Genomic DNA, 14099 nt, shown 5'->3' on the forward strand with positions numbered 1-14099 from the left:
TAGAGAAAGTCTCTCGAAAAATTGTATCAACTAAATCGTGGGCATGATATTGTTAACGACGTCGATAATTATTGACAACAGATCGATAACTGATTCAAATACTTTTTGAAAAGTAGAATTTAATTCATAAAATTTTTAAATTGTAAAGAAAATAGAGTCAAGAAATGTTGCTCTATTATATTCTCTTCATATTTTAAAAATATTTTAAATATTTTTTTCAAAGCAAGCGTTTTACAAATTACCATCAGTTAGTATATAAGTCGATTGTCGGTTTGGTATTGACAACTGCAGATATAAATAAACTTCAGTAAAAATTTAAATTAAGAAATCAAAGTTATACTTCACGATTAGGTATTCACGCGTAAAATATTAATAAGCTGTATTACCCGTATAATGCAAACTATGTTTTACGTATTATCTTTGTAAACAATAATCAATAAATCATAGAAGAATCAGAATTCATCAGAAATAGTAAAGATTATGTATATATATATATATATATATATATATATATATATATATATATATATAATCTTTACTATATATATATTCCGTTTTTTTACTATTGTATAATAAATATTTTTATTTTATAATATATAATTATTTAATATATATACTTTTAGTAAGTATTAAAGTATATTAACAGTCTTATAATTTAATATATTTTCCGTATTGTACTGTTCAATTTATAATAATTTACGTTATTTATTGTTTACGATATGAATCCTTTTTGTGTAGACAATATAAGCAATGTAAATTATAAATTGGATAATTCAATGTCAAAAGTAAGTTATAAAATTAATATATCTGATTTAGTGTTGATAAAATAAAAATATATAATATTAAATGTTGAAAAATATAATTTTCACTATTTCTGATAAATATTCGTTTCTTCTATAATGCATAGATTATGCTTTATATAAATGACAAGATAGTTTACATACATATTGCATACGTAATATTAATATTTTATACGTAAACGTCCAACTCTGAATGTAATCTTGAAATGTACGGCACAGCCCTGTCTTACATTCAGAGAAATATAATTAGCAATACAAAAATAAACCAATAAAAGAAATCAATAAAAAATTTAAAAACATTTAAACTTTTTCTTTTCTCTATTTTTGTAAGATCTCGTACTTCTTTTTTTATCTATTATACTTCTAGTATTTTAAAAAATACGAATTTGAAACTGTACAGATTATTATCACATCATTAATTATTTTAGTTAGCATATTTTTTATTTCAGTTAGAAACAATGAAATCCTCTTAAGTTATTAAAATTAGTCTGCTCACGCTTTCGCGAAAACTAGGTATACGAAAAAACTTAAAATATATATAAATTTTTCAGTTTCAATCCTGGATTTTTTAAATCCAATAATAAAGCAAACCACATTATTTCTCAGCTTCGTTTCATATGACCCTGAAAAATAAAGATAGTGAACAAAAAAACTAAAAGCAGAAATGTTTGAGATTTTTGAATATATTTATTTGTATGGACAAGTTGGAGCATAGTGCACAATATATTTAATATATAGTAGTCTGAGGAAGGGGGATCAGAGTACATTCTGGAGTTTGAACACAATATCTTACAATTTAACGACAAGATGCCTGCATGTTTTTTTTTCTTCTGTACCTGCTTTCTCTGTACGTTATGTTTACTCGTATATTCATATACTCGAGATGTATAATATATAAAGCGTAACGACTCACTATTTTTATCATTCTAAAAAAAGGAGACGAGAATAAGGGTCCTTGTTTATTATGTTATATGTCTCAGTTCTCTTAGTATCGTTTACCATTCGCTTCTATCCTCTCTCACACCTCTTTTATACGTACATACATGCATACACGCATCTCTATTCATCCCTTTCTTCTCATACCGTTTCTCTATTTCCCTTCCTCTCTTCGGTATTTTTCACATTCTCTCTCGCGCTAATTCTCTCCTCTTTCTCTCACGATACTCTCACGATCGATTATGCAACGTCCTGGCAAATATGCGTAGTACTCGCTACAGTGTCGTATTCTCGGACACGGAGGTTGTCTCCAATTGCTAATTACATACGCTCCCTATTACACTTGGGCGAATTGCGCGTCCCGAGGGATTTCTCATTCCCACAGGGCGAGCGGGGGCTAGCAGAAGGAGTGCGAGGGAGGGCGAAGACCATCATCTACCATGAACCACAAAGCTTATAACCCGTCTTGTGCGATTCGCGTGTAGGTGCAATAAAGCTTTTTGAGCTTACGAGAGATGGCTCTCACCATCTTTCTTTCTCCTTATATCTTTCTCCCTCTACTTATATCCCCTAATTAGCGATTAACGATCTATATTAAAATTCTTTTTTTTTTCTTGTTACTGAAAGCGAATACATTTTACAGCCTGTACAATTGTATAAAACGCGACGCAGCGCACTCTTGCTCACTCTTCTTTCACTCTCACATTCACTACTTCTCATTTATCTTTCTCTCTTCCTTCCTCTCTTTTTTTTTCTTTTCTTTGCACCTCCGCTTGCGGAGGCAGGCGCGGACCAGGGCAGGGTCCAGGTACTCAAGCTATCTCTCTACGTGTTGCTTTCCGTTTTTCGTTTTTTGTATTTCTTTTATGCTCACGAAGATCCCGCAGAATATCGGGTCCCTCGATCGTTTCGTGTATTCTCTCGGTATCTCCTTCACTCTCGGGTTCCTCCTCTCTTTTTACTATTTGTTTCTTTTTCCTTTACAAAAATCACAGAGCAGCACCAGCATTTATTTCTTTTAAAGCCCACCCTTTCGTCCGCTGGACGCCCCACTAAAACTGAGGCGGATCACTTTTTTTTTTATTTTTCTCACTCATTCACATATACACACACACAATACACGCACTTACGCACACGCACGCACGTACACACGCATACGCACATGTACACGACGCACAAAGCATGTATACGCACATTTTCTCGCTTTCATAAGTGCGCGCGCACACGTTTCCCTATCGCGGTTTCGCTCAAGTTCGGCAAAATAGATGCATTGCGTTTTGCCCCGCTCTTCAATTTCGTTCGTTTTGTTAAATATCTTTTTTTCTTCTCTCCCGCTATATGAAACGCATCATCGGCCGTATCTTTTGATTTGGCATTCGCAAAACGTTGCCTGATAAAATTTGTCGCACCACCGTTATCTCTTCCCTTTTTCCCCCCCTCCCCCCCTTTATCTCTCTCTACCTTACGTCACACTGACGAATAGTAATAAAATAATATAATTAATAATCAATAATCGCATAATATATATAAAATGGATGACGATAGTAGTTACTGAACAAACATTATGTAGTTTATAGATACATATATATATAGTTGCATATGCTGACGTAATTATACGCCTCTCGATCTCCTATTTATTTCGCTCTTTGAGTCTCGCCCCTGCACCCCTCCTTCGCCCCCCTTTTTCTACCCCCTAGCTTTCTCGCGCATCATTGTGGCTACCATTACCTTAGTAAACAAATAGCGTTCTAGCATCAAATTTACAGTCACTTAACGCCACTTAATTATTTAGAATCAACGCATTACGTGTCGCCTCGTTTTCTTCCGTTTTTCTTCCTTTCGTCCTCGCGACGTCGTTTATAAATCGTTCATGCCTTAAGGACGAGTTTCTCCTCTGGTTATCGCGTTATAGGCATTTAGCGATCGGTCAACACACAATCATGATTTCTTCATTTCCCTAAGAGATAAGTTATCAGCAAGTTATACAATTTTTCTACAAAAATCGAAGTCTGCGCACGCCTAAAATTCTTTGTCTTACTTCTTTACAATAAAATACATCGATACGGAATCTATACGCACGCACATCCCACACGCATGCATTATGCTTGTACAAGGCAGTCGACGCACGTGATTCGCTAACTCTCTTACATCTCTCGTGTATCCTATATATGTAATCGTTATATATATTTTTATCTCTCGTTTTCTCTCTCTTACATATATGCACACGCACACGTTTATATGCGTTCGCTCGCTCGCTCTCTCTTAAGCTTCTGTACGCTCGATAAAAATTCCACCTCGCCTCGACACACACATACACTCATACACGCTCGAGTCTGAGAGTCGGGGGCGGAGCCGCGCTCGCACCCGGCACGCATTAAATCTACGCACTTCGCAATTTTTGCCAGCGCGGCCCCGTAGACGCGAGAACGCCGACGGTACCGTTCGTCCTCGCGTGCTTCAGTCTAACGAGACGCCTGCCTCTTCGCGACCGTCGTCGCATAGCTCCCACACGCCTCGTCCCGGTGGATGGACCGGATCCCCCCCTCGGACTATCTCAACTTCAGCTACGAATGTATCGCTACCTTTTTGACAATATCTTTCCGAATCTGCCATTGTCCCGTTCCATCCCCGAATTACCGGGATTATCCTACCTGGACAAGGTCCGTTTAGATCTAAACGCTAGAAAGAAAAGAGAAACCGAGCGTTACCAGGCGTCAACGAACGTCAGCGAGGAATCAGCGCAACTTCTGGATAGCACTGAGCGAACCCAATCCACACCGAAACGAGGCAACTCTCGCTCGATCCCGCTCGAGAACCCTCTTTATCTCGCGAGATAGATCGCACTTCTCGAAGTCCGCCAGAGGTCTCAATCTACGGGCTAAGATCGAGCTCTCACAATCGCTTATTCCTACGCTAGCCGAAGGCGTCTTTACATTATGCGGCGCGTGTTCCTTAGATATACACTATGTACACGAAGAAGGATATCCAGCAAGCTGGTTTCGTCTGCGTGAGAATCGTGGATTCGCAATAGACATACGTGGGGGGGCGTCACGATACTCGGGGGAGGAGTACTTAAGGAGGAAATTTGTCCTCTCGTCGCGTGAGCATCGGTCCAATAGTTCGATACGTCCGGAGGATTGCTCGCACACGATCGTCTCGTCGACCCTGCCGCGATCAGTTCAATAGATCGTCAACAGTTCTGTTTGAGAACAGACAACGTATTTGTGCGTCCGATCGAGTTCAGTCTCTTCCTCATACCCTCCTCTAAATTCAATGATACATATAGTACTTTCCACGTTTGCGCCTGATTTGGAAAGTTAGATCTTCGTGATCCATTAGTCTCCCTGATTTCATTCAAACCTTCTAAAATTATTAGAAGTCATAATTTCTAGTCTTCTCTAGAATTTCTAGTTTAACTCAGTTCGTAGGGACATGATAAATAGCACATAAAGCACCCTGCATCTTGCCCTAAAGTTCTAACCTTAGCCTTTATCAAGCGAGTGAACAACACACCACATGGAACATTATCATTCCTTATTTTACTGGCCATCACATCCTCGATTCTAATATTTCGGCCAGCCTTCGCGGTCCCATCTAGTCTTCAGTCCCTAGTACCATTGTTGAAAAGAGGAACAACAACACCGGCCATTTTGGTCATCATGATCGCATCGTGGTCCTAATGTCTCAACAGTTTCAACTAGCCTTTCCAGGATCCCAACTTCGAGCGACATCGAGAGAACGGGCGGTGCAGAGCAGGTAGAAAACACCTTGGTCCTAATCTGGCCGTCGTCAGCCTCTTTTAAGTGGTTACACCTTGGTCCTAATCCAGCCGTATAACGCAGCATGGAAAATACACGCGGCACCCTGCTCAGTATCGGCTGCACCGCTCGCTCGCTCGTGTCCATGCCTCCTACGGCAGCCTGCCGCCACCGGCGGCGGTGCCGTGCGGGTGTCCCGCACCGGACGCGCCGCTCGCCGCCGCCGGATGCGTGTGGTGGGTCTGTGCGGCGGAGCTGCCCCCGGCGGTTCCGCCGGGCAGGACGGGGGCGGGGGCCGCGGGTCACTTGGGCGGGAATGGCGAGATCACCGAGGCGGCTACCGCGGCGGCCTGCTGACTTGCCAGCACTGCCGCTGCAACACACAGAGAGACAGCAGGCCATTAATGTTTCGTCACGATTACTCTGAAGCACTTACTAAACGCGCGCGTGGAATTGAATTTCTGTTGCTGTTGCTTCGCTATTGGGATGATGGCGACCCGCGGCACCCGAAACCGAGATTTAATTCGAAGCGCATTCCGGGCTATCGAGGACCAAGAAGGGAGAAACCAAGATTCGCCAGCAGCTGAGAAAACAGCTCTCCTCGTCGCCTGTGTACGATTGATTTATATGACGCAATACAAGATCATGTTGCACAGTGCAAACGAGCGAAAAAAGATGAAAGATTTGGAAATCATGGGAATAGAACACTTGATACTATTATAGAGAAAACGAGGAAGCGTCAGCGATTAAATGACCTTTGAATGGGCATGATAAGTCTAAAAATAATTGAGGAGCATTGATTACCGATCGTCTAGTATTACATCATAATATGAAACGCACAACCTGGGGCAAAATATAAATTCTATACATTACATTGATTAAAATAATCATAAAGTAACATAGAGACAATGTAAGAAATAAATGAATTATTATATGTGATTAGAGAGAAAGTATCATTTCCAGATGAAAATGGAACTTTCTTTTTGTGCTAACTAAACTTCACATTTTGTTAATTACAATATTACACGATCTAATCTTTACGCTTTAAGTTCTTTGCAAAGTGTTCGATGTCACTATTAATGCCCCTAAATTCTAGTACTAATTCTTATATTTCTCAACTGATGAGTTGCGATAAAAGATGCAGCAGAAAGTGTACTTATTATGGCTATGAAAATTGTGTATTGACAAATAATAAGCTCTTTGAGACAGGATCTTCGAGACGATCGTTAACGAGTGCAATCCTCCAGAAACGCATCGTGTCCTCGAGCTCGACCGCGCTCGAGGAGAAACCCGTATATTTCGAGATATCTAAACACCGAGCTACTTCCATCACTACTCGAGGGAAAATGACGACGGATATGTGTGTGAGGAGTGGTGGGAAAGCATACAAAGTGGCGTGTACCTAAGCGATCGTTTTTTTCTATCTTCCTCACTCTTGCTTTTGTCTCAATGATCTCGCGCCTACAATGCATTCCCTAAGTCGCGTGATTGCGGACTTCCCTCGTTCGCGCGAAAGTCCTGGCAGTGTTGTCTCCATAAGCGTACACTTGGTCGATTAAATTCGCTGATTGGCGACAGTTTTTTGCATATGAGAACGTCGCTGCATACGCTAACACGAAATAGCAAAAATAACGATAAAACAAAGTGTATGATAATACAAAACATAGTAAAAAGATTTATTAAGTCAAATTTTGGCTTATCTGAGAGTTCCTAATCCAAATCTATTTTGCATATCCGTTTCAATTTCTTTGAATAGACATAGATACGTATTTCTACGTGTTTTCCAAAGATATTAAAAACATTCTATCATATTCTGAACATTTTATAATTTTTTTGTTATTTTTTTATGAATATATCTTTGTACTTTATATATCAATCCTCGAAATATGAAAGGAAAGAAAAAGATTGGCAGAAAGAAAAATGTGAAGAAATATCGTCCTTTAGAAACACATAACTAATGATATGTCCATGATAGCGTTAACATTAAAGGTTATTAATATCAAAGACATCTTAGAGTTTGTAAAATTTGCATATTTATCTTCAGATAGTAAAAGGACGATACTTTTACAAATCACAAACAACGTTCTCATAACAGAAACCGTACTCCACTCGCGACTAAACGCAAAAATTGAAACTATAAAGTCCTGACGGCTATTTTTCTGTAAAAGAAGCTTTCGTGGAAGACTACCGAGGTCTAACGAAGGATACATACGTAGATGTAAACGCGAATACATATCGTGTTCATAACGGGATAGAACATTGCAAATTAAAGAGTCTAAATGCCGAAATTTTAAGAACGTGTGGTAAACTCTCCTTTCTCTCGCTCTCTCTCTCTCTTGAAAATAATATTTTATTTCTATATCCAATAAATAAAATTGTATTCAATATTCGTAATTTGTATGATAATGGTACGACATTGAAATTATTCAATTCTAACATTAAACATTAAATTCTAATATAAATATAAAATAATATTTTACGGTGATTAAAGTTAGGTGATTAAATATTTAAGATGCATGAGCTCTTCGTCATTAAAGTTCCTTTATTAATTCCTTTAAACTATATTATTCTCTTTGGCATCTAGACTTTTTAATTTGTATCGTTCAGTTAGAGACTGCATTTTTTTTCGCGCATGCCACAATCAATATCAACATCAGCGCTGGCATTAATATCCATATCAAGCTCGATGAGATCGTTATCGTCATCGTCACTATTACATGCGAGTTTCCTTCACCCGCAAGTCGGGTGATATCAACTCATAAAAACTTGTTAACTTTTCTTCCGTCCCAGAAAGAAGCACGATAAATAATTATCACAGTCTGAACTATACGTCTAAACCCTACTTGCGCCCTACTTGCGGTACACAGCTTACATGGCTAATCTACACACGGCCGCAGTTATACTCCAATACTTCCAAAATATTCAATTCATCGCTACGAGACTCGTTATTACATACGTATAGATTTATAGATGTACAGAATATTTCAGATATTGTACGCTTTCTCTCAACTACAGACACTGGCAATGAGTAAAACATTTCAAGAGTATCTTTTCGATTTATAAGTCAATTTAAAGATTAAAAATTTGTAATGAATGAAATGATAGATTCATTAAATTATTTAAACCATTTAAACAGAAAACCGAACTTCTCTTACGCTTCAATTAATCTTACATCATAAACTCACAATTTAAAGTATACTAAAGTTGAATTCAAGTAAAATGTTAAGGTAAATTGATATTTTTAATCCGTAATAGAGAGAACGTGCACGAAATCCGAGTCGATCGGTATATATACGTTCAAAAAAATGCAACGCTATCAAGCGCGAGCGAACCGTCGTCGCTCCTCTCTCGCGCTCGCAGAATGTACACAATCGAAGATAAATTAATTACAATTGTCGTTTGGGTCCTCAACGTGGGGCTCAAACGTAAAAGAGGTTCAATCAATATTCACACATTTTAATATTTTTTTCTTTGTACAAAAGAAGAAGCGTGTCTCTTATTGGTCTGGTAATAAAATAGTACCCTCAACGGAGACTCTGCGCGCGGATTCGACTCTCGAACGGAGAGGGCTCCCGTCGTGCGAGTTCCTTGTTGCACATCAAGATCCACAAGTATTTTTCTTTCCTTTTTCTTTTTAAATTTTTATGCACCAATATGGTGTACGGTTTAGACACTCAGGCTCTAAATAATACCTGGCCGAGTTTTACCCGTTTCCGTCGGACATTCGTCCGGATTCGTCCCGAAACTAAAATTGGCCGTTTGCCGTTTCTTATTCGTCATCGAAGCCGTATTTGTACTGTTCAATTCGACTTCGAATCGAAAACATTCCGATGTGCAAATGCACATATTTAAAACGCACTTACAAACACATGGTATCGTAGGTACACTTAAAATGCTTTTTAGAGGCCGGCTGATTTCACGGTGTCATTTTGAAGAATTCAAGATTTAATAATAAAAAGCCTACGAATAGCGAGTTCTTATTTTGGTATTACGATCTGTTGCTCATCGCAAACGCATCGCACCTTTAAACGCATGATTCCGAGAGTTCATCTCCATCGTTTCCAAAAACACGCGGTCTATCGCAAACGCTCGGCATCTCTCATCACGCTTCCGACTCGCTTCACTATTCATCCTTAGATTTCACACCAGAGAACGCGGCACGCCAACGACGCAACGAAAACGGTCCTAACGCATATATGCGTTCGTTCTCACGCCATTATGCTTATGCCTCTCTCTCGTTCTCTCCGGTTCTCGCTTCACTGAGTCCCGCGGGTCGCCTTACTGTCAGGGTCTGACGAGAGGCTTACCTCCGTAGGGGGCGGGATACTGTCCCGTCAACAGGGGATACCCCAGGCCCACGTGAGTGTGATGATGCGTGTGCACGTGTCGCTGCGGAGGCGGCGATCGATTGTCCTTGCCGAGATTGCCGCCACTAGCATCCACCACGCCTTGCTGCTGCTGCTGGCTACCCGGCTGACCCTGCTGCTTGCCGGACGGCTGTTGACCTTGGCCCGGCGGTGGGCCCGGGCCTGCAACTGAGGTAGGCGGGCCGCTAGGAGGCCGGGCGGGGGTCGGACCAGCTGAAGACGGGCTGGCAGACGCCGCGGATGCCTTGGGCGTTGGTGACTTGAGCGCGCGCTCCTGAAGCTCGTGTATCTTGTGCGCCGAGTAATACTGATTGGCGTGATGTTGGAGCAAGTCCAGCGCTTTGCCGCCGGGTGGCCGACTGAGATCTTCCGGTGCGTGATACCTAGGCAGCTGGTGGAGATAGGGGTTACTCGAATACGGACCAGGCACCAGCATGGGGCTGAGGCCGCGGTAGACCGGATGGCCCGGATCGAACGGCAGCGCACCGTAGTGCTGTGGCTGCATGTAACTGGGATGAATGTAAGCGTACTGCGAGGTAGGCGGCGGCGGCGGTCCCTGAGTCTCCATCGTCGGCTTCACGCCCTCCTGTTTGCTCTTCGAGTCCTCGCTCTTTCCGAGATCCTGTGGTTTTTCCTGCTTCGGCTGATGCTTCGGACTGGGCGGTGGCGCCTTTGACTGTTGACTCTGTTTGCTCGATTCTTCTTTTCTCCTTTGCTCACTCGGATACAGGTAATACCTCCTGTCATCTTGAACAGGTCCCGGAGGGGGCGGCGGTGGTGCCGCTCGTTGACTTTGAGAGCTATGATAAACGTGGTATGGACTCATTTGACTCTTCATCTCGATACTCTCCTTGAGTATCTGATGGTTTTCGTGCTGCTTATCTTTCAAACTCGGCTGTGGCTGTGGTTCCTGCTTGATCTTGACCTTCTGCTCATGCGGCTCCTGATCCTGAGACTGCTGACTCTGTTGTTGCTGTTGCGAGACCGGTTGCGGTGGCTGATAGGCGTAGCCTGGCGGCATGTAACCACCGTAACCGCCATAGTAGTGCGGCTGCTGTTGCGGCTGCGGTACAGGTTGGCTCAGTTCTTTCTTCTCCTTTTCCGACACGACGCTCTGCAAGCTCGCCATCGAAGGCATCTGCGGTATGTTGAGCGGTTTCATCTCCTGCTTGGGCGTAAGATCACTCGGCTTCTGGTCTACTACCGGTTTACTGTCCGAAACGTTGGACACCAGGTAGGATGGCTGACCGTAGTACTGGTACATACTGAAATGCGCAGGCAGATGCGCTGGCGCCGTGGCCTTGTTGTCCTTTTCTTGACTCTGCTTGGACTTGTCCACTGGTTCGGCCTCGAGCACCGGCGCCGCGTCATCCGATATGTCCGAATAGGCCGGGCTTTGTACGTCGTCGCGCGCTGAATCGACAATCGGCGCTTCAAGGGGTGATGGATGCGGACTACCGCCGGGCGATTTTCGCGATTTCTTCTTGTAGCCTTGCGGTTTGTTAGAGCGCACATCCACATTCGTCTTGCTCTTATCCTGCTCCGGCATAAGCGCAGCCGTGGGTTTCACCTTGAACTGTGGCATCTTCGCCGCAGCGGCATGCAGCGACACCGCAGTTGGATACTGCTGCAAGTGCGATTGTACACCCTGACCCGGATGACCTGGTGGTGGTGGCGCCGTCTGTAGACCCGCCGTCTGTTGCGACACTTGATTCGCAAGATTTTGCAAACCCGGGTGCTGACTGGCTATACTTTGTAAACTGGCCTGTTGCTGTAATCCAGACGGCTGTACCACGTGAGCCTGCGCGGGTTGGCCCAACTGAGCCGACAAAGGATGCTGCACCGATTGCAACTGATGCGCCGGCGGCAGCTGTTGCTGAACAGACGGTTGCAATTGCTGCTGCTGTTGCTGGCTGCCAAGACCAGGCTGCAGCTGCTGTGGCGGTTGTTGACCGATTTGCTGTAACGACTGCTGCGCTTGCTGCAGAAGAGGATTCTGAGATTGATGCGCCTGTTGCATCTGAGATGGCTGCGGTGGTTGCGGTATGTTGAGGGGTTGGGGGATGTTTGTGCTCGGATGCGGCGAAGGCACGGGCCTGGGAGACTGACTGGGATGGGGACTGGGACTTTGAGGCGGGTTTGACGAGCCTAAGGACTGAGTCTGTTGCTGCTGCTGCTGCTGCTGCTGCTGTTGTTGTTGTTGTTGTTGTTGCTGCTGCTGCTGCACAGATTGCTGTTGCTGCTGCTGCTGCTGCCTCGATGGCGCCGTGGAAGTGGGTGCCGGCAAATCGTCCTGGCCAAACCTGAGCACGCCCGGCTTGACGATGTTTTTGTCCGCGAGCACAGGCGTGGGCGGTTCTATACTGGGCGATGGTACTCGCGGGGGCGGCGGCGGCGTTTCCGGTGGCAGTCCCGCCGCCGGCGGACTCGCCGCCCTCACTGGCGTACCTTCGGGCTTGTCCGCCGGCGATTTTACCGGCGTGGCAGGGCTCGGTGCCTCGATATTGCTCTCGTCGTTCTCCGACATACTGGTGATACCCTCCTTGGTATCGTCGTCGTCGGCAGAGCCGTGCGCGTGACTCTGGTGGTACTTGAGTCCGTTGATGTGTTTGTACTTTTTACTGCAGTTCGGTTCGGGACACTCTAGTAACACTGGACTAGCAGGTGGCGAACCGCTGGGTGGCGTCGGCGGTGGCGCCCGTCGCTTATTCTTGTCCTGTTCCTCCTCGGGTCCGCGAGACTTCCGTTTCGCCGCCGGATCCGGTCGTGGTGGCACGAATGCCGCCGGACTCGGACTAGCAGCCGGTGAACCTTGCGCACCTCGACGACCCTTGCCGCCGTTACGCAGCTTACTATGCACGGAACTCCTTGTCTCCGTGAAGTTGCTCAGGTCGTTACCGGGTGTAGAGTTAGCTGCGGCGCGACCACGTTTACCCCGACCTTTAGGCGTGCGGGCATCCAGGTCACTGGTCGGCGAATCGCAGAAACGTGGTGGCGCCCAATCGTGACGCGTGCAGTCTAGCAACGTCCCGACGTACGTCTTACCACGCCACGTAACGTTCACCACTAGTACACCTAAAATAAAGATAAAACGTTTTAATTAAAATGATCGGAAAAATGCAATCGTAGAACTTTTCGTATCTTATGTTCTCTAAACCGATAATTCTGAAATACGCTAAAACAAATCACATCACCAGCTTATTTGTGATTTCAAAATTTGCTTGTAAAAACTTTTACTATAAAAATTAATCTATAATATGAAAAAATGATTTTGTTGAAGCATTTAAAAATTTAGCTGAATACAGATTTAAAAATAATTTATTTGTTGAACAATCAAAATTATTATGACGAATATTCAAGTATGATGAGCGATGCTGCAAAAAATTTTGATAGTCTAACAATCAGTTTGAGCGTTCAACATAATTATTTTGTTAATATAATAAAATTTTCAAATTTATATTTAGTTAAATTTTTAGATACTTTAGCAAAATTATTCTTTCTAAATATAAACTTAGCATACATATCTATTGTTACTAATTACTGGATTCGATGTGGTGCTTTGTGGCCATTTTTCAAACTTTGAAATATATTACAGATACAATTACACAATCAAAGACATATTTATTTTTTGAATATTCATGAAATAGGGGGGTCTCAAACAATAAATAATATTTAATTGATATATTGGTTAATTTATATTTAATGTTAACGTATACTACTTTATATACATGAAAAGAACAGGTTTGCTGAAGTATCTAAAAATTCATCCGGATATAGATCTGAAAATAATTTTGTTAGACCATAAAATCATTATGTAAGGCACTTAAGTGATTATTAGAATTTGAAATGTTAAAACTTTTTGTAACATTGATCATCATGCTTAAATATCCTTCACAATTATTGTAATAATCACTTTCAATTTCAATTACTTTCAGATCTGTAGTCAGCTAAATTTTTAGACACTCCAGAAAAATTGTTCTTTCCATGTATTAACATAGAAATAACGAATCTACATTCTTGTTATTTATCAGTAATTTCTGATAAAAATAAAACTTGTGTTTGTCGCAACTTCATGTTCAAAGCGATTCGATGTCGAGTGTCGAGCGAGAGAAATAGATGAGTAAGAAAGAAGAGGCGACGAGAATCTCGCGCGTTGGACGAAGAAATACGGCTATATATCGCTTCGCTGATGGAACAACGCGCGAAGCTACGGACGAAGGAAAAACCGGTCCTAAAAT

At 42.6% G+C, this 14099-nt stretch overlaps 1 protein-coding gene across 7 annotated transcripts in view; it reads right to left on the reverse strand.

Annotated features, from left to right (window-relative positions):
* Window positions 1-1467: 1467 nt before the first annotated feature.
* LOC105202340 (zinc finger protein 608) overlaps window positions 1468-14099 on the reverse strand; it is a 244967-nt gene continuing 232335 nt past the window's right edge. For all 7 annotated transcript variants that reach the window (XM_039458908.1, XM_011170814.3, XM_026132015.2 and 4 more), the window contains 2 exons: window positions 9802-12936; window positions 1468-5867 (listed from right to left, as the gene is read on the reverse strand). In XM_039458908.1, coding sequence (XP_039314842.1) covers window positions 5797-5867; window positions 9802-12936 — 3206 coding nt within the window. In that variant the 3' untranslated portion in view covers window positions 1468-5796. The remainder of the gene's footprint in view (window positions 5868-9801; window positions 12937-14099) is intronic.

Source organism: Solenopsis invicta, chromosome 16, assembly GCF_016802725.1.
Source record: "Solenopsis invicta isolate M01_SB chromosome 16, UNIL_Sinv_3.0, whole genome shotgun sequence".
Taxonomy (NCBI): Eukaryota; Metazoa; Arthropoda; class Insecta; order Hymenoptera; family Formicidae; genus Solenopsis; species Solenopsis invicta.